Source organism: Vanacampus margaritifer, chromosome 11, assembly GCF_051991255.1.
Source record: "Vanacampus margaritifer isolate UIUO_Vmar chromosome 11, RoL_Vmar_1.0, whole genome shotgun sequence".
Classification (NCBI taxonomy): Eukaryota; Metazoa; Chordata; class Actinopteri; order Syngnathiformes; family Syngnathidae; genus Vanacampus; species Vanacampus margaritifer.
In genome coordinates this window covers 8,483,494-8,503,754 of record NC_135442.1, presented here as the reverse complement: position 1 = coordinate 8,503,754, position 20,261 = coordinate 8,483,494, and the positions used below count along the sequence as shown (strand labels likewise).

Here is a 20,261-nt window from a genome sequence, read left to right as displayed (position 1 = left end):
AGGTCGATAGATGTTGCTGAAAAGATGCAAAGTGATCAATAATAATCACAATAGCAAACCTCTCCATTCTTCCGCCAAGATTGTTTTCTGCACGGCGCAGTCAATACCCGAGACACAAAAGAGTGAATGAACAATTTGGGAAAACGGGGATCAATCTGAACTGAAGCCACGCAGGCACTAATTACACTTATATAATATTTTAAAGGAACATAATGGAAAGTATTTTTGACGAGTCTATACCAGCGTCCAACATGTGCATGTAGGGGTGATGGGATACGACAGTTCAAAGGGCCCCTGTGTGTGGCCGTGCCAGTAGTCGCGTTTCATGAGGCACATGTGTCAGCTGCCGGTGGTGTCACACTATTTTTAGCATTCCTCTTTGAACACTCTTATCCAGCATGGACATGACAGTTATACACGCACAACATAAATGAGGAAGATGATGATGCACTTTCTGTAATATTGTACGTCAAAAGCTGACGACAATTGAACAACAATAAAAGTGAATTGCCACCACAATTTGATATCTACTACATCAAATATATTGAGTAACACTAGCCACTAACAACAGAAAAAAAATCTAATATTTTGGAGCTGAGTGGCTGCTAACACTAGTGTCTGCCTGTCATTAATGAGCCACATATTCTTTTTTTATTTTTTTTCCGGAGAGCTCAGTATTGTTCATTCGGTAATTTTACCGATTTGACATGTCATCATCATTGCTCTCTCTCTTTTTTTTTTTTTTTTTTGTATGTGGGTGAGTATGTGTATGTGCGTGAGTGCGTGCGTGTGTGTGTATTCATTAGTTCACCTAAAACCTATTAAAAAAATCCCATACCGTTCACCTAAACCGAACACTTCCAGCCAGAGTCGTGAGGCTGTCGGGGGACCCGAGGAAGGACCAAAGGAAAGAAAGGAAAGTGAAATCCAGCACCGACCAGACACCACCCACCAGGCCACCAACCAGAGTCCTTCACCAACCCCAGAAACATCTAAATTCCAACAAATCAGGGAGACCTCAAGAGACCAAAGGAGAGACTGAGGAAAGGAAGGATATTCTGTTCTTCCATTGATTTTGATTGCAGTGCTATTACAAATAAAAAATGACGTCCCGATTGCTCCAATAATGCGTTCATATTCTAGGAGTGATGCATGGTCTACTCATTACATCGCTATAGAAAGGAAATGATCCAATAGGAAATAAAGTGAATTGACTATCTGATGACATGATAGCGGGAACCATCTCGCCTCAATTTCCTCGGAGGGACTTACGGTTGAATCACCGGCCGCGGAACACAAAATGACTAACCTCCTAGTTGACTAACGAGATCAGAGACAGAGATGAACCAGTGGGACCGTCAGCCAGAAAACAAACTTAAATTAGCTCTCAGATCTCATCACGGCTGGGAGGAACACACGTCCCAAACAAGTCGGGGAATATTAACAGTACACGGCAGACTAACCCTCCCCTGCCAGGCCCCCAACCTGAGCATGATGTCAGTTACAAAATCAATATATCTGCTCGTTACTCTGAATTAGCATAAGCAAAAGAGAAGAACCTCCTTTGTGTGACAGACAGACATCTTTTGTGCATCAGATATTCAACACAAACTACAGTATATGAAGCTACTAATAATATTTTGGTATTGACTGGTAACCAGTCTCCAGCCCCACTAATGAGGACAATGGATAGAGATTTAAATACAACTGAAAGCTAGCAATCAATGTGACTGATAACAGAAATGAGATATAGTTGAGTGGCCAAGGCACTAATTGGCAAACTTGATGAAAACTCATTGGACACTTTAAAATAGGCTGTTTTTAAACTCCGACTTATTTATCCAGTTGTTTTGAATATCACACTTGTTTTTATTAGCATTTTAATTGTGTTAGCTGTCCTGTAATACCTTGTGCAATATGCTACTTTTACAATCTCATCACCAAGCCAAACAGCATTAGTCAAACTGCAAACAGTGACATCTTCATCACAAGCTAATTTGGAGTAATATTAGTAGTAGCGATGTAATGATCACCGCAATATCGCGATATCAAAATTGCCACAACATCATCGTTGTCATGTCACGATATTAAAAGCAGTACATCTGTTTAAAATGAAGCGGTTGTATTACATTTGTGAGGGTCTAGCACCCTCTGGTGGCTACATTATTAGTGCAGTTTAATTTTAATTGGGAATGTTTTGGCCAATGCAGCGGTTATCATTCTCATAAAATCATACCAGCAAATATTTGACAACATCTCCATAAAAAACAACAACTTTGCTTTCAGACGAACACAGCATTGTGAACTACATAGACCATGATATTTTGCGCCGCTGAGCCAATAGGAGCACATGACAATGATTTGTGACATGGCATAGCGAGCCCATTTCTTTGTCACTGCTTTTATGGTCAAAAACACAACTTTGTGTTTTTCCCCCCTTATGAGCTTTTTTTTTAAACAATATTGTGAGTTTTTACGCAGTGTTGTGAGCTTTTTTTTCCCCCCATTGCATTCCTAATTATTAGTAATAGAGATGTTAACTTCAATACCACATTTTTTTTCTCAACCAATGCCACACTTTTGACAGATAATTTTAAAGGAAGGACCTATATGTCCAAATATAGTGTTTGTCCTTAAAATTTCATGAAATTAAGGGCAATTTTCTATTATTCTAATTTCTAGTTCCTGATCATAATACCGTAACAGCATCTCTTATATCATATCTTTCAGCGATTAAATGCTGTGTCATGTCTAGACATGTTTGCTACTGACTGAACTGGACAGTCTGACGCTAAAAATCACGTGTTTAAAAGTACCCCGATAGTGTGCATGGTAGATGGCGTTCAGCTGGTGTAATCCATTATAAATATGGGATGCATGTTGCCTAGCAACCAAATAAACACATATACACACATGCCAACATGGTGAGCTGCCAAACAAATGCGACAAGGACGATAGAATGAGGGTAAAGGCATGAGTGTGTGCGTGTGCGTGTGTTGGCGATTGCATACAAATGTGTAACATGCAAAGTAGCTCCAAATCTATTTCAGTCTATCTTTGGGGCCGGCGGCGGCTCAGTGTGACAAGAAAAGCAAGCGGTGGACTTTAAAACAAACCCTGTGATTCATGAGTCACACCAGTTTATATGACCACATCCTGCTTTATTTCAGTGGAATTGCAACATCTCAATGCACACAGTCCATTAAAATCATCTGTATTATGAGCAACGGTCTGGTATGGAAGAAAAAATACATGTGCACACCTTGATGAGATCGTGTTTGGATAAACACACCCACTTTCTCGTATAACACTTTTTCGTATGGAAACCAAATTCCTCTTGCGTGCGTACGATTCCATCAAGCCATATGGCAATATGGGACAATCGTCGCATACTGCCTCTGGCAAGCCGAGAATAGGACGAATGTGTGAATAGCAGGCTCAAGGCCAACAATCTGGTATTTGAAATGGCAAGCTTTTGTTGGTTTTATAGTGTTCTAAAATTAAAATGTAATCACGGCTTTTCAGGTCGTAATCCGTCCAGTATAAGAAGCAAACAGGGTGTGCAAGTATTGTTATTGTATTATTGTGTCATTCCCTGACAACCACACAGTCAATTCCTGCTATCCAGAAACTTTTTTTTAATCTCTCTAACAAGTATATTGTTATAGGAATAATCAGCATTATATTATGTTTTAAAGTGCATAATGCCTTTTTTGGGCCTCATACTTATGCAGCCATAGTCAAAATTCCCTTTCACCACTAGAGGGTAGAAGAGGACAATAGAAGAACTGAACTGCAAGGTGTTAGGTTGGTACCTGTAAAAAATAATAATAATAATTAATTAATAAATTAATAATCTCGGACAGTCACTGATAAGCCTATATATTTTTTAACATTTTTAATACAACTTGATAGTACAGTCTTCTAATTCAGATGACCTCTATTCTCATAAAGGTATACTGTACATTCAACTGTAATTAAGAAATGTCAGGCCCACATTGTATGCGTGAAAAAAAGGTTATTCTGGTAAAAGTACGGAGTTCCTGAATTTAGTAAAAGAAAAATGTAAAGACCCTAAAATGTGCACATACAAAAAAATGAGTATTGCTTATATGCAATATCTCAAGATGTCAACCAATCCAGACCTTATCTTTACCACTCTATTTACATCGTTTGGGGGGTAGTTATAGGCTAAGGGTTGAAAAAAAAGAGTCTATTTTTATTTGTGCCTTCTAAAAGATTGTCTAAAGGAGGACAAGACTGTAAGTGTGTGCTCGTCCCCCCTTGCTATTTCAGCCTGCGATGACGCACCTGCACCTTCGTTCACGGTTCATTCGCGTTTACGTTATTTCCGCTATGATGCTGCTGGCCCCGCCCCTCCGCATCATCACTTTCCGCCTTCTCACCGGGAGAGATTTCTACTTTTTGCATCCAGCCAGTCGCCCGCTTTGCATTTCGCCACCAGTCGTATAGATAATTGGAAAAATAAACATTTGCAACCTAGTTTTAGTTAGATTTGGCTGCTACGAGGGGGATTGTGCTCTAAATGTGAGCCATCCACACTGGCTGTACACAATGGGGATTTAAAGGAGTAAAAACAGGAAATATTTCTTCTTCTGTTCTGCCGTGACACTTGAAGGCACCATGCAGCATCCGAGGGCATGGCGAGTTGTGTTGCTTCTCACCATCATGTTTCACACGGGGCTGTCAGAAAGATACGGTAAGATGATGGAGATGAGGGATGAATGGATGCTCAAAGTCTGTATGGTCGAGTATTTTGATTTATTTTTTCTCTCCTTTCAACATCATTCACTGTGAGCTGTGACTTTATCGTTATCGTGCTTCTGTCTTTATGGGATTTGGTAAACAAACAGTAGATTATGATCTGTAACAGCGGCGGATGATTAGCTACGGGATGCCACGTGAGGAGTGATATGGAGTGCATTTAAAAAACAAAAAAAACAAACATGTCAACACTGCCTTACCACCATTTACCACAATGTGTTTATATTCAAGATTGTAAAGTCTAAATAACACAAAATCCTTATATTAAAAAACGAAAATCAAAGTTATTTTGCGGGAAGGCTGTGCTCTGCTCTCATTTCCAATAATTTATCTTTTTATTCCTTGCCTTCTGATTTTAATATCATGTCTGCATCGAGTAAATACATTATAAATAAAAGCATGAGTCCATATGATAATTTCCCTACATAATTGGATTCAATAAATAAATAAATAAAACAGGATGTCATTTTTCTCCTGCACAAAGTGTCGAATATCCCTAAGTAGAAAATGACAAGATATAAACTCTTTTTTTTTGTCCTGTAAATTAACTGGTAAGAAAAATACTGCTGATAGCTTGCCGTCAAGTAAGCATCAAGAAAGTCAAAAATATAAGTCAATAATAATTATTTAATACATTTATTGGGCTTATTCGGTGAAACTGTGCTAATATGGGTTAATTTTGCAATGATATTGCTTTGAATGCGTGGATGTTAAAAACCCATACAATCCCATATGATAGTCAACAAGATATAGCCTAAGTAAGGAGAATTCTGGCTTCCAAACAGAAGAATGTGTTGCTATGAAAATTGTACTCTAACGTTGATCGTAACACAGTGGTACCACTTGTTTCACAATTTGTCATTCGCAAGTAAGCATCATTATAAAGAGGTGAAAAAGTGTCATGGCAACTGAGCACGACAATAATACATGCAGAAATACCTTCTTCTTTGTTTCTTCCATCTCTGTTGTTTCAAACAAGCATTCAACCAGGAAGATTAAACCACTATGAGGTTTGCATTTGAGGCACTGCGCGGCATATTGTAATTGGCCCAGTGACCATTTAAAATGCATTAAATGTGGTCATAAATTTTCTGAATGCACTGTATAGCATTAAAATATATATATTTTGCGTAAATTCTAGAACGTCACACACGATTGAAGCATATAGTGCTGAAAGTTTGGGATATCCATACTATAAAATGTCTTGTTTGTCATATGGTTTTGTTATATAGGCCTATGTGTTCTCAATCTGCACTCATTGAAATCTTTGTAGGTATGGCGAAGGTTACCATCCATTCATGATGTCTCCATCTTTCGACAAACACGTTTAATGTTGACTTTGATGTGATTTGGATTCTCTTTTACCTACGAATGAAGAGCAGAGAGCTACGAATCAGACAGGCAGACAGCGATAAGCATGCGTTACCTGAAGCGCTTGCGTTCTATCTAATGCCCAAACACCTGCTCGCCCACACAAAACCAAAATCTCATTCCCCTTGAAACTTGATGAGAAACAACAGAAGAGATTTACAAACAATAATATGTGAATCTGACCTTGATAGTTCTGCAAGTGTGCTATTTTAAAACCCCTGGGCGTTATTTCACCTTTTTTTTGGCTTTTTGTTGGTTCTGACCAAGCCATTTCAAAATAAAATAACGCCCAGGGGTTAAGAAATGATAAAACAGTCGTATTGAGACATTTACAAGCTATTGCTTTTCAAAATGATATTTTCATAAATTTCTGAAGTTGGGGGTTTGAATTCAGGCTCTACCCCGTTTTCTTACATTTGGTTGAATGACAATGTGAGTGCAAATGGTTTGTCTGGCTTAGGCAGCCGACTAATTGTGACTAATTAAAATCACTTGGGAGAATGTTGTGCTTGTTTTGTTTACATCACAATTCATTTGAGTGAAGCCACCACGATGTCAGACTTTGTTGAATTCACACATCTTACTTGTGGGCCTTGTTTGTTTTTGTCTGCATCAGGTTGCCTGTTTGAGAGAAAACTGTGCTCGAGGGATCAGTTTTGCTCAGATGGTAAGAAACGCACACACAAACACTCTTTATGATGTTCTGCTGTTTGCAACAAATGTATTGACAAAAAGCTTGTGCGACAAAAACATGACAAATCAAGTCAAAGATTTTTTTTCCCCCGCATTACAGCCCCCCATGTGTCCACTGTTACCTTCCCATCTCTTTCATTAGCTTTATCGAAGCCCCACCCCCCTGCTCGGCTGTCTCCATGGCAACAGTGACATCACGTCGAGGTCGACACCCCCATGGTTGTTGTGCTAATACAGTGATGAGTCACTGACACAGGCTTACGCACTTCTCGGTGGAAATTGCACTTACGCACATAGCATAGCCGTAGCACAGAATTCAAAATGTGTCTGCACATTGCAATCCAGAAGCAGAATTGGAAGCATAAATGTATAAATGAAAAAACAAGCCACGTGTTTCCAGGGAGTGCCGTAAACTCAAATATGACCATGAACAAACTATTTCAAAAGATCACATCACAAATAAATGATCAATTATAATACTCAAAAATGAAAACATTTTTTTTTTCTTCAAATGGGGATAATGTAGCAAAAATGTTCACATTACAGCTAATAAACATCAGCAAATTGCATTTGGCATCTAAACTCCAATATGGCAAAAATATATATATATATATTTTTTTTTTTACAATGTTAATATTAGATGGGCATTCTATGATTTTAGCAGTGTTGTTTTCAAATTAATTGACTGCGATTTGAAACATCAAATTAATTCACTGTACTTGTGGATTACTGTAACAGAGACTCTCCACGCTTCACTTTTTAACCTTGTGCAAATATTGAATTAAAAATTTTAAATTGTAAAACAAAATAAGTAATGTATCTCCTGTATTGTTACGGCTTAGGGTGCAGCCAGCTAGGTCTCGCGTCATGCCGAAATGTAGTTTTTGTTTTGTTTATTTCTGCATCGCTGTGATGTGTTGGAAAGCAAATGGCCGACAGTTGGACACTCATGAAAACTGGTTGCAGAACCCATCGCACTTCCGAGTTCAGGTCACGTCGCTCGGTGTGCGGCAGTCCTCTCGGTTTTGTCAACTGCTGAAACGAATCTAAACTAATGTGGACTTGTCATGCTAATGCTAAGACAATGCTAGCAGCAAAACAATGTGTTTCTCGTAATCGTGTGCCTTCATTTGTGTCAAAAAGCTCAATAAGACACAGGCCCATACTCGCTATATGATTTTTTTGATTAAGTTGCAATGCAAGTGGATAATAATGTAAAAAATTCTCACACGTTCAAACCACCGATCTAAGAAAATATAATTTAGGCAAATCCATACAAGCCTATGTATATTCAGGGTTGAAAAGAAACAGACTCTTCTTTTTGATATATAATTAGAGGCTAAAAAAATCACATTAATCCACTTTAATCTGCTCATTGTAACAATTCAATGTCACCATAGCAGGCGGGTTTGTGTCAGATTTAGAGGGCGTACCGAAAGACTGCAGTGACTCATCGCTGCGCCAGAAAAATATCCTCTCGGTTTTGGTCATCCTCTCACAATGCAGTCTGAAAGTTCTTGTTTTTTGTCGTTATTTGGTTGCATTTTTCATTTAGAACTCACCAGGATTTCAATTTAAATGTGAAGAATTATGTCTGTAAATCACACAGATAAGATGATTGAGTCATATTGTTGCCATGAGGCTGCCTTGCAGGTTAGTAGAAAATGTTCAGAATGACGTTTGGTGACAGTGAAAGGCCATTGTTGAGGGTACTGTGGGAATCATGGTCAAATGTGTGGGCTGTACTTCAATCGTATGAGTCATGTTAAGTGCTACTGTGGCCACGTGGGATAGAAAGGTAGCATCAGGAAAGCTTTGTATATTTCATACTCCATGCAGAGTAGAAAGCGGCAAGTAGAAAGCCGCATAGGGCGTATGAAACATGAAAATAATAACAATCGCAAAGAGAGGGAGACAGAACGGGAAGCCTGGAGTTTCTTAGATGAACATAAGAAAATGGGGGGAAAACAAGGCTCAACCTCTGCTCTTTTAAAGTGGGGGCACAGTACGAACCTGGAAAAAAAAAACAGCACAACCACTGGACTGTAAATTAGAATGAATGTGCATGTGTGTGTGCTCACCAGATGGGCTGTTTGGTCAGTGTCGCAGTTCTAAACAGGACCGGGTCCAGTACCAAGTGACAGTTCCTGTACTGAAGAGAATGCAAGAAGTCCTTAAACAGCTCATGCTACAAGGTAAGTTTTATAACAGTAGGGGGAGTAACATAAAAATAAAAATAAATTCTTGCAGTGCTTTAGGTCTGTCCATACTTGCTTTGTGTGTACACGTAGGTCTTTCCTGGCAGGATGACATCACACAGTCTTTTTTATCAAAGGAACTGAAGAGAGTTCCTCACATCACCCAGTCGTCCAAACCAAACTCTTTTTCGTAAGATCAATCACTTCAATCCTCCCTCGCTTGCAATTTAGCTCCCAACCTGCACCTTATCTGTAATCCACCACTCCGTGTCCATCCTAATCCTTTTTGTTTTGGGCTGCGTTGCAAGGTCCAAACAGCACGTCTCCAAGTCAGGGTCTGCGGCACCTTCCGGCAAATATGCGGACTACAGAATTGTTGAGCCTCCTCGCTCGCCAATGCAAATGCAGGGAGCCTCCCTCAACCCTTACACATACCAGCAGGTTTGCCCAGCATACATTCCTCATTTCTTAAAGGCCACAAAATGCCAGAATCCTTTAAACTGGGAAAAAAAAATGACAACAGAACTAACTGATAATGTTTCCGTTTGCATGCCACACCAAAACCAGGCATAATATGTAGTGCATACGTAAAACCTGGATAGTCCATCACGGTTGTTGGACGTCGATCTCAAGTCAACCAAAAGTAAACAAACATCTCTGCCATAAACAGCACAGGTACCAAGATGAAGCAGAGAGATCTCTCATTGGGGGAGGGGGAGGCTATCCCCGCCCTTCCACATGGTTGCAGGCCAATCAGAGAGAGCGAGAGCGAGAGCGAGATAGGCAACTCCTTCAGGAGGCGTTGTCCGTCTATTTGGCTTCCGCGCCGTCCTCTTATCGTCATCGTGGGTCAGCTTCCTTGGCTTCCGCAGGTAAAGACATTACCCATATTAGGCATAGAAATATCGTCACGCATCTTAAATGGTTTCATATAATAACATATTCTCAGGCTTGCCTTATTATGATGACATGCGAATGGAGATACCAGTGGACTATGCAGAAGATTATACTCTAGACGAGAGACTTGAATCTACAAACCGGCAACCGCCGCTCCGAAATAAACTCTCTCAGATTTACGGCACCCAGTCAGGAAACAGTGGTGAGGAAACACTTTTTTTAAATGAGATATTTGCGCACTACTGTAAAAAATGTTGTTCTCTGTCAAGATTATGCTGTAAATTTTATTAGATGGCTTGCTGCAAAAAATGTCAGGCGTCCTACAGAAATACGGAGTCGACCCCAAAGAGCTGAGCCAAGAGCAGCTCTACAAATTAGCCCTCATACTGCAACTGCTGCAAGCCCAAGACAAGGCACAAGGTATTTTTTTACTACTAATTATCAATGATAAATCCATCTAAGAAAAATGAAAATGAAAAAATATGTTGTATGCGCCCCCACTAGTATAAACACGGTACTGTATTCTGATTAATATTGTTTGTGGAATATGAATTTTGCAGTAAAATCCACCCGTTTTTCATCCATGTCGACTAAAAATGACATCAGTTGCTCAGGAGATAACAACCAATCACCAATGACCAAACTCAGAAAGCAGGTGAGCTGTGATTGGTTGTTACCTGAGCCCTGAGCAACTGTGATGTCATTTTCAGTCTACAGCAAGCGCTAAAATGGCCGCCCCCTGAGGTGGACAAAAAACAGGTGGATTTGACCGCTTATTACAATTTGAATCAGAATTTAGACTATAGTTGGGCTGTATAGAGCATATTGTCGTAAAGAAGATGTTTGGGTTGACTTTCCAATTAATGGTATAATATAGCAGAATTCTACTCTTTTGGGAAGCCTTTTCCAAAATTTTTCAAAAAATGAATCCTTACTTATACATTGATATATTCTGAATTTTGTCCACAAACATACCCATAACCAGTTTTTACCATCCTCGAGATACCTGAAATGTGTTTGTTTGTTTTGTGTCTCTTTTCTCTACACAGATCCAAATGAGAAGGACCTTGTCACTGTAAAGGAGGTATGCCACCATCTTTTTTTTTTTTTTCTGGAGAGCTCACTATTGTTCATTCGGTAATTTTGCCGATTTGACATGTCATCATCATTGCTCTCCTTTATTTATTTTTTATTATTATTTTTATATGTGGGTGAGTATGTGTATGTCACCATCTAATGTAAGGGTTCTCACTAAACTTTTTTGTGGTTATCCATATAATGTCCAGTTACAAAATCTCAACTTCACCGTCCCCTGCGTCACCCTTGCCTAATAGAGTTCTCCTGTCTTTCTTCTCCACAGATGCAGCTGTTAAAAACAGACACCATGTCTAGGAAGCCGGAGAAGCTTGCACATGTCCCCATTGTTCCCGATGCCCCTCAAGCCACCCTACCTGCTGTATCCACACATACAACAAAGAGCACAGGGCCCTCTCTGTCTCCGTCCCAAGCCCCGCTGGTTGCTCCTGGAAAAGGAGCAGCTTTGGAGAAGGAGGGGGTGCCACAGGTTCAGGCTACAGGGCCCAAAGAGGAGTACGGCTACATTGTCACCAATCAGAGGTCAGTATTACTATTCAGTTGATCTCAAATCAACACACAATGGTGATCAACTAGCATAATAAAGATTCTCTTTTACAGCCATCTGAGTTTCTATGAGGGTGTGAAGCTTCTGGATCTGCTAGCTGAGAAAATGCACCTAACAACCAGCAGCTTCATTGATATGAGGTAAGACTGTTTGAATATGTGTGTTGTGCAATGAAGTTTACAGTAAAACAAACAGCTAGCTCTTTTGACAGTTTGTGTGTTTTGTGCCGCTAGTGTGGTGGGACCGGCGCTAACATTTCGTATCCGCCAGAATGAGCACAATATGACAGCTGCAGAGGTGGCAGCTAAAGCCGGTGAGACTCGCAAAACAAACATACACATTTCGCACTTTGTACCCACGCAAGTTGTATTTTCGCACTTTCTCGCCAAGCTTTCTTTTTTTTCCCCCCTTATAGCCGACACTGACACACTTTATTTGTTTCTTACTACAGTATCTGAAAAGAATTTCTTGGAATCTGAGACAAGCTTGAAGATTGTACAGACTGGTGTGGGAGAGGTACAGGATACACACGCGTAAACAATCTGTCAAATAAAGAGAAAGACAGAGACAGAGTCAGAGAGATCACCAACATCTAGCCTTTACTATTCATTACATTAGTGATGGGAAAATGAAGCTTGCACTATTTTTTTCCTCCTCCAGATGGTGCTCTAAAGTGAGATTTTAGATAACTGTCTCCACCTCGATTTTGATCTATGAGATAAAGTAACGCCAGAACCACAGTTGCGATTTTGCCGACTAAAACAGCACATTTGAATAAGCCCAGTTTACGTTGATTAAAGTGCCTTTGAAAAATCATCCGTTGGCTCTCGCTGTTAGCGCGCGAGCATTGTTAGCGAGCTTGCACTGTTAGCTGCCGCTAAATAAATGCTGTCAACAGAAATTGAATATTAAAGAATAAATTATGGATAAATGAAATCAATATGATGTGCTACATTACTGTAAAGTATTGTTTGTCAACATTAGATTACTAACTGAGTATGTCAATCAAAACTTAGCAAAGAGTAGCTACTGTTGGGAAGACACTATTTTGAATTGAGCTCAAGTAATGGATCTCATTAGACTTGATTTGACTATAATTAAGTCACGTTGTACATTTTTTTTTATCTGGTACTTTTTTTTTTTCCCCGTCCCCACTGTTCGAGCCTGAATGTTCCCGAGTGAATGAGTGACAACGCGGCTTACAGGGCACCATTTCACTTGTTGCCATGGTGCTTTGTCTCCTCTCCCCCACTGCGGCGCCCAGATCCAAGATGCTATGACAACAGGTGTCATTAACCTATTCCCCTGTTCCCACTGCCTGCCTGCATGAGTCATCGCCGGTGATTTTTTTTTTCTTTCTTGAATAATGGATTATAAACAAAAGGCCATTTTAATATGAATGTCAGGTTAGTGTGCAAGTACAGAAGTGTGGGAGGTAGGGATTTTATAATGTAGATATGTGCTGTATGTAAACAGAATGCATTTGTGTGTGCGTGTTTTTCCAGAGGACAAATGCACAGGGCAGTCTCGCACAGGGTCTCCCTCAGGTAAACAGGGTTTCCCAGGGCTCCAGTGGGACGGTCATCACACTCGTTTCCATGGCAGTGGTGGGAGGAGTGTTGATACTGGCCGTGGCCATCGCTTGCCTCAGACACTATGCTCACCAAGTGGCCAATGGCAAACTTGGTCTGGGGCCAGAGGGAGGTGCCGAAACGCACTTTGATTATCAGGTAAGGCGACATTCGTTTACCTTCAGACTCTCATTTATGCTAATACTAATTTCTACAGTTCGTCAATGTGCTGCATCATAGACTTAAGTGTAGTTGCACATTAACCAAACCATTTTTTAAATTGAAATATATATATTAGGGGTGTCAAAATTAGTATGTTAATTTTGAGTTAATTTAAAGTTCCTAAATAACTATTTTTTTCTACGCGCGATTAATGACCACCCCTTACTTGGAAAGCCTGTACTGGGGCCTGGGGAAGGGTCAAGGTTCAAGTTGTATTTTACAATTTTAGTTGTATTTTACAATTTTTTAAATGTGCTGAATTTCACAAGTTACTTCATGTTAAAGATTAGATAGCGCTTAAAATGAAAAGAAAAAACGCACTAAGCTGTCACCAATGTCTTACAAATGCAATTATGCCATCTAGTGGAAGAAAAATGACCTCAACACAAATCAATATCACACGTTTTTTACAGTACAGTACATCTTTTTAATTTTAACTCAATTTTATGACTTATTATAAAATTACTCTATGAATGACTAAACGATGCAGCCATATTTCTATTCTATCACTTTTATGTTAACAAGAGTATGAAAATTTAGAACAAAATATTTTATTGTACATTTACAACAGATATAAAATTTGCAATTAATCGTGAGTTAATGCGATTAATTAATTAAACTAGCAGAGGCCCCACAATTGAACCCTGTGGAACACCAAACGTTCCATATACATGCAAATTATTATCGGCCTGAGTTTTCTATCAACGGTCCACCTCTTCCTTGTCTCTATCGCACATTCAGAAGCTATGTCGAATGTGCCCCTTACTTGGAAAGCCTGTACTGGGGCCTGGGGAAGGGTCAAGGTTCAAGTTGTATTTTACAATTTTAGTTGTATTTTACAATTTTTAAAATGTGCTGAATTTCACAAGTTACTTCATGTTAAAGATTAGATAGCGCTTAAAATGAAAAGAAAAAACGCACTAAGCTGTCACCAATGTCTTACAAATGCAATTATGCCATCTAGTGGAAGAAAAATGACCTCAACACAAATCAATATCACACGGTTTTTACAGTACAGTACATCTTTTTAATTTTAACTCAATTTTATGACTTTTTATAAAATTACTCTATCAATGACTAAACGATGCAGCCATATTTCTATTCTATCACTTTTATGTTAACAAGAGTATGAAAATTTAGAAAAAAATATATTTTATTGTACATTTACAACAGATATAAAATTTGCAATTAATCGTGAGTTAATGCGATTAATCAATTAAACTAGCAGAGGCCTCACAATTGAACCCTGTGGAACACCAAACGTTCCATATACATGCAAATTAATATCGGCCTGAGTTTTCTATCAACGGTCCACCTCTTCCTTGTCTCTATCGCACATTCAGGAGCTATGTCGACAGCACATGGCATCCAAATCATCTCTGTGCCGCCAGGACTGTGTGGGTGCTGCGAGCAGTGGCATGGCAGGTTCTGTCACAAATGTCAGCGGTCGGCGGGGAACGGATACATCCCGCGTGAGCAGCGTTTCCTCCCAATTCAGCGACGGACCACAGCACAGCCCCTCCTCCACCCACAGCTCCACGCCATCCTGGAGTGAGGAACCCGCCCAGTCCAATATGGACATCTCCACCGGTCACATGATTCTGGTGCGTGAACACACAATGAGAGGCAACAGCAAACATGGTCCTCGGTATTTATGTCCTCCATGTTTCTGTCAGGCCTATATGGAGGACCACCTTCGTAACAAGGACCGCCTTCAGAAGGAGTGGGAGGCGCTTTGCTCCTACCAGGCTGACCCCAGTTCAGTGGCTGCGGCTCAAACTCCCAGCAACATGGCCAAAAACAGACAACCTGAATCACTCCCATGTAAGTTCATACGAGTTGTTTTTTCCTTCAGCATACATTAGTGTTCCAATTGAGTTCATGTATAGTATCAGTTCTGTATTTGCTTAGTTTTATTCTTGACCAGTCTTCCTTTTTTCTTTGCAGACGATCACTCACGTGTAAAGCTGAAAAGGGATTTGAACCCCAGAAAACAAGATTACATCAATGCCAGCTTTATTGTAAGTTTTTTTGTTTCTTTGTTTTTGCAAAGCCATTTTACCAAAAGTACCATAAACGTATTTCAGAAGTCATTAAATGTTTTTTGCTGAAATGAAGGCCTTCAATGTCATTGAAAAGCATTCAATATGATGTCCAGGGGCATTAAAAGTACAATACAATTGATGTAAAAAAAAAAAAAGAAAAAGCATTTGTAGGGACTTAGTTGTAATTTACAATAAACAAAATGGCCTGCAGTCCACCAGTTGCTTCATGTTCCAAATAGCAATTGCTCTGAATTTAAAAAGAAAAATGTACTGTTTCTGTCACCAATGTCCAACATGAAACACCAATGCCCTCTAGAGACAGAAAATGACCTCAGCGCAAACCTATGACTCAAATGTTTCACACATGTTTTTAACTGTTTAGATTATAAAATTACTGTATCAATGAACTAAAAGATACAACCACATTTGTATTTGGTAACCATATTTGTCCACTTTATGTTAATTAACAAGAGTATGAAAAATTTGAGGGAAAAAAAATTACTGCACAACTTTGTATGTTCAAGTCCTAACCCTGTCTTCTTCTTATTCCGTTTCAACCAATAGTTTGATCATGACCCTCGCCAACCAGCGTATATCGCCACTCAAGGACCTCTGCCTCACACGGTGGTAGATTTTTGGCAGGTTAGTAAATTATTATAAAATAACCTGCGTAATGATGAAACCTAAAGAAACACTGGCACATGAATATGAAATCTCTGACGCCAATGCTATGTGATCTGATCTAAATCAAGGATCGGTTTGATACACACTTTTGAATTAAAAAATCAGATAAAATTACCTTTAATTGTGTTACCATTAATTGATCTATGTGAAAACACTGATTATTATCAATGTAATGTTCTTACTATACTTCAGATGGTTTGGGAGAATGGCTGCACAGTGATCGTGATGATGTCTGCTCTGGCCGAGGAGGGACAAAAACAGAGCGAAAGATACTGGCCTGATGAGGGGTCGTCACTCTACCACATCTATGAGGTAATGTTTTGGGGGGGTTTTGCCCAGCTATACAACAGTACTTTTCTCACATTTAATAAACAAAAAAAAAATGGTTTCCCCTTGGTGACATAGTATGGTAGTCCTAACAATAGGTACACCTGAAATAAACAAATACCTTTTTTTTTTTTTTTTAAGTTAGATGATAAGCACCTTCCTCCTCTATTTTTCAAAGGTGAACTTGGTGTCAGAGCATATTTGGTGCAAGGACTTCCTGGTGCGTAGCTTCTACTTGAAGAATGTCCAGACACAAGAGACAAGAACCCTCACACAGTTCCACCTGCTGAGCTGGCCGGCCGACGGAATCCCCACCTCAACACGGCCCTTGCTTGACTTCCGCAGGTGGGAAAGCACACAAAATGCGCGTGAACCCACACAACATCTGTATAAAACGGTTTACGATAGAGATACAATATACAGTGTCAAAAGTTCCATCACTTTTTGCCATTCATTGTGTTGTCAATTCACTGCTCCTTCTCTCTCTCCCTCTGTCCAAGTGCACATCTAAAGTAGATGTGCAGGTTTGTACTCGAACATCTCCCAGTGTCATTTTTGCGGTTTGCAGCTAGTACTCTGGCTCCAGTTGCATAGTCACAAAAATGAGCATTGGCAGGTGTGACTGGCTACTGCAAGAGGGACAGTGAATGCAAGGCTTCCTCGCATTTTGCCATCTCACCCCATCTTGTCATCCTCGACTGCATTATTCCTGTCATCCTTCTTGTTGCTCTGCTTTCTAATTGCTTTTAATTCAACCGCAAGCCACAAGTACCTGCGGCTGCATAATCCTGTGCACGCGGTCGTTAATCTTTTTGTCAAAACACTTCACTCTATTACTCATTACTGTGAAAGAGGTCAGTAATGCGCTCCTGTTGTGTTTGTCTTTTGCTCTATTTTCTTCTTCTATTCCCTCTCTTTGATGCTATTCAGGAAGGTGAATAAATGCTACAGAGGTCGCTCCTGCCCTATTATTGTTCACTGCAGGTAAATAATAATAATAATAATAATAATAATAATAATAATAATAATAATGACTGAACTACCTTACACAATTATCATAATTACAGACAAACGGACCAGTGTTATAATACTAATCAATTTATGCACACTGAAAAAAAAAAAAGGCGGTTGCTATGTGTACTCTGACCTTTCCTTTGCTGCGCCGCAACCACAGTGACGGGACTGGCAGGACTGGCACATACATCCTCATTGACATGGTTCTGAACCGCATGGCAAAAGGTGAGTCTGCTCGGCAAGTTCCTTCATGTTAAAGACTAGATAGCTCTTAATATGAAAAGAAAAATGCACCAATGTCTTACAAATGCAATTATGCCATCTAGTGGCAGAAAAATGACCTCAACACAAATCAATATCACACTCTTTTTTTTTTTACACTAGGCCTACAGTACATCTTTTATTTTTAACTCAATTTTATGTTATTCTGAAATTACCGTATCATGACTAAAAGATGCAGCCATATTTCTATTAGTAAAAGAAAAATGCACCAATGTCTTACAAATGCAATTATGCCATCTAGTGGCAGAAAAATGACCTCAACACAAATCAATATCACACTCTTTTTTTTTTTTACACTAGGCCTACAGTACATCTTTTATTTTTAACTCAATTTTATGTTATTCTGAAATTACCGTATCATGACTAAAAGATGCAGCCATATTTCTATTAGTAAAAGAAAAATGCACCAATGTCTTACAAATGCAATTATGCCATCTCGTGGCAGAAAAATGACCTCAACACAAATCAATATCACACTCTTTTTTTTTTTACACTAGGCCTACAGTACATCTTTTATTTTTAACTCAATTTTATGTTATTCTGAAATTACCGTATCATGACTAAAAGATGCAGCCATATTTCTATTAGTAAAAGAAAAATGCACCAATGTCTTACAAATGCAATTATGCCATCTCGTGGCAGAAAAATGACCTCAACACAAATCAATATCACACTCTTTTTTTTTTTACACTAGGCCTACAGTACACCTTTTATTTTTAACTCAATTTTATGTTATTCTGAAATTACCGTATCATGACTAAAATATGCAGCCATATTTCTATTAGTAAAAGAAAAATGCACCAATGTCTTACAAATGCAATTATGCCATCTAGTGGCAGAAAATGACCTCAACACAAATCAATATCACACTTTTTTTTTTTTTACACTAGGCCTACAGTACATCTTTTACTTTTAACTCAATTTTATGTTATTCTGAAATTACCGTATCATGACTAAAAGATGCAGCCATATTTCTATTAGTTTAACATTTTCTTCCACTTTTAATTAACTTGAGTATGAAAACTTAAAAAAATATGTTTTATTGTACGTTTAGAACAGATAAAATTTTTGATTAATCCTGAATTAACTATTGAAGTCATGTGATTAATTACGATTACACAAATTTTAAGCACAATATTTCAAATTGTCATATGTAGTAAATTATTACACATGACAACTTGAAATGTTGGTACAGATCTTTAGCAAGAATCAAGGATGTTTAAACACATGATTTCCTTTAGCTGGCCACATAAAAATAAGTTGTGGGCTAGATCTGGCCCTGGGGCCTTAAGTTTGACATAGTGTGCTAAAATTCCCGGGATCCTTTAGGAAGGTGCAAAAGATTGTTTCATGAAATGTGTCCAATAAAATCAGTGCTATACCAATAAATAGAAAATGTTTCATTAATACTTCTACCACAACAGCGCAACAAAATTGATTGTGGAAATTGCCACTATTATCATTTTCCAGCCATCAGATGAATACAAATTCCACCGAACTCAAAATTTGGCCATAGCATTAATCCTTTTGTGCTTAACAAATATTAATTGATGTGAAAAAATAATACATGCAAGAAAAATAATTTGGCTGATCCCGTCTTTAGGAGTCAAGGAGATTGACATTGCCGCCACACTGGAACACGTCAGAGACCAGAGACCCGGCCTGGTCAGCACCAAGGTACCAATCACGTGGAATCTATTTGCAAATAAATGATTCCTACTCGTCTGGTGATTTGCTCCTCACTTTTCTTATTCTCACTTCTCCCACGCAGGACCAGTTTGAATTTGCACTGACAGCCGTTGCTGAGGAGGTGAATGCCATTTTGAAAGCCTTGCCTCAGTGAACAGCGGCACCGACTGACACACAGCGACCCAAAAATATTGTATTGCAACCGCATCCGCCAGCGCATTCACTTGAATGAAGCAGTCATGTATCGTAGTACATAACAACTTCATTCATTTAATTTACAGAAATATTTTATAATAAAAACCTTTTGGTTTTTGGGGGGTTTTTTTTCATTTCGTCTATATGTGAATGTGAAAAATCATGGGCGGTTATAAGACAGAAGAGTACATATACAGTGCCTGTGTGACTTCTGAATTTCTATGGACCAGAATACTGTACGCTACTGTCTTGTTTGTGTCAATTTGAAGATGTTTTTATAGTGAGTTGGCTTCGCCTTCACAATGATTGTCAACATTCATGTGTTACTCTAAAGGATTATGCACTTCAAAAAGTGCACATCGCCGTGTTTCTCTAGGTTATGCTTAGAGTAAATTGTTTAATTTCTGTGCAGCTTTGTGGTTCATGTAAATAATTCCTTCTGATGACTGTATTTATTTATTAATGTAGCAGGCAGATAAAATATCTATAAAAATGTATTTTTGACTTAACTGAATAAATTTGTGATGTGATGCAGCAAAAAAAAAAGCACATTACAATTGTCTTTTTGAAACGGAGGGCTCTATTTTTGTGCTCGGTGTAATTCTGGCACGAGGCGCAATGTAAATCCACGCAGGGGTCGGTTAGA

The 20,261-nt window shown here is 38.9% G+C and overlaps 1 protein-coding gene across 2 annotated transcripts; it reads left to right on the top strand.

Annotated features, from left to right (window-relative positions):
* Positions 1 to 4,421: 4,421 nt before the first annotated feature.
* On the top strand, positions 4,422 to 20,161 carry ptprna (protein tyrosine phosphatase receptor type Na). 2 transcript variants are annotated; one of them, XM_077580225.1, is made up of 24 exons: positions 4,422 to 4,720; positions 6,773 to 6,823; positions 8,934 to 9,044; positions 9,141 to 9,237; positions 9,356 to 9,488; positions 9,718 to 9,919; positions 9,997 to 10,146; positions 10,236 to 10,364; positions 10,994 to 11,028; positions 11,305 to 11,561; positions 11,640 to 11,726; positions 11,820 to 11,899; positions 12,038 to 12,102; positions 13,092 to 13,316; positions 14,771 to 14,983; positions 15,056 to 15,203; positions 15,327 to 15,400; positions 15,989 to 16,066; positions 16,301 to 16,420; positions 16,614 to 16,780; positions 17,366 to 17,419; positions 17,610 to 17,674; positions 19,335 to 19,408; positions 19,503 to 20,161. In XM_077580225.1, exons 1-24 carry the CDS (start codon positions 4,645 to 4,647, stop codon positions 19,572 to 19,574), a joined length of 2,763 nt encoding a protein of 920 aa, XP_077436351.1. In that variant the 5' UTR covers positions 4,422 to 4,644; the 3' UTR covers positions 19,575 to 20,161. The 2 variants fall into 2 exon arrangements, with proteins under 2 accessions (XP_077436351.1, XP_077436350.1); XM_077580224.1 differs by having other exon boundaries at positions 14,723 to 14,983.
* The last annotated feature ends 100 nt before the right edge of the window (positions 20,162 to 20,261 follow it).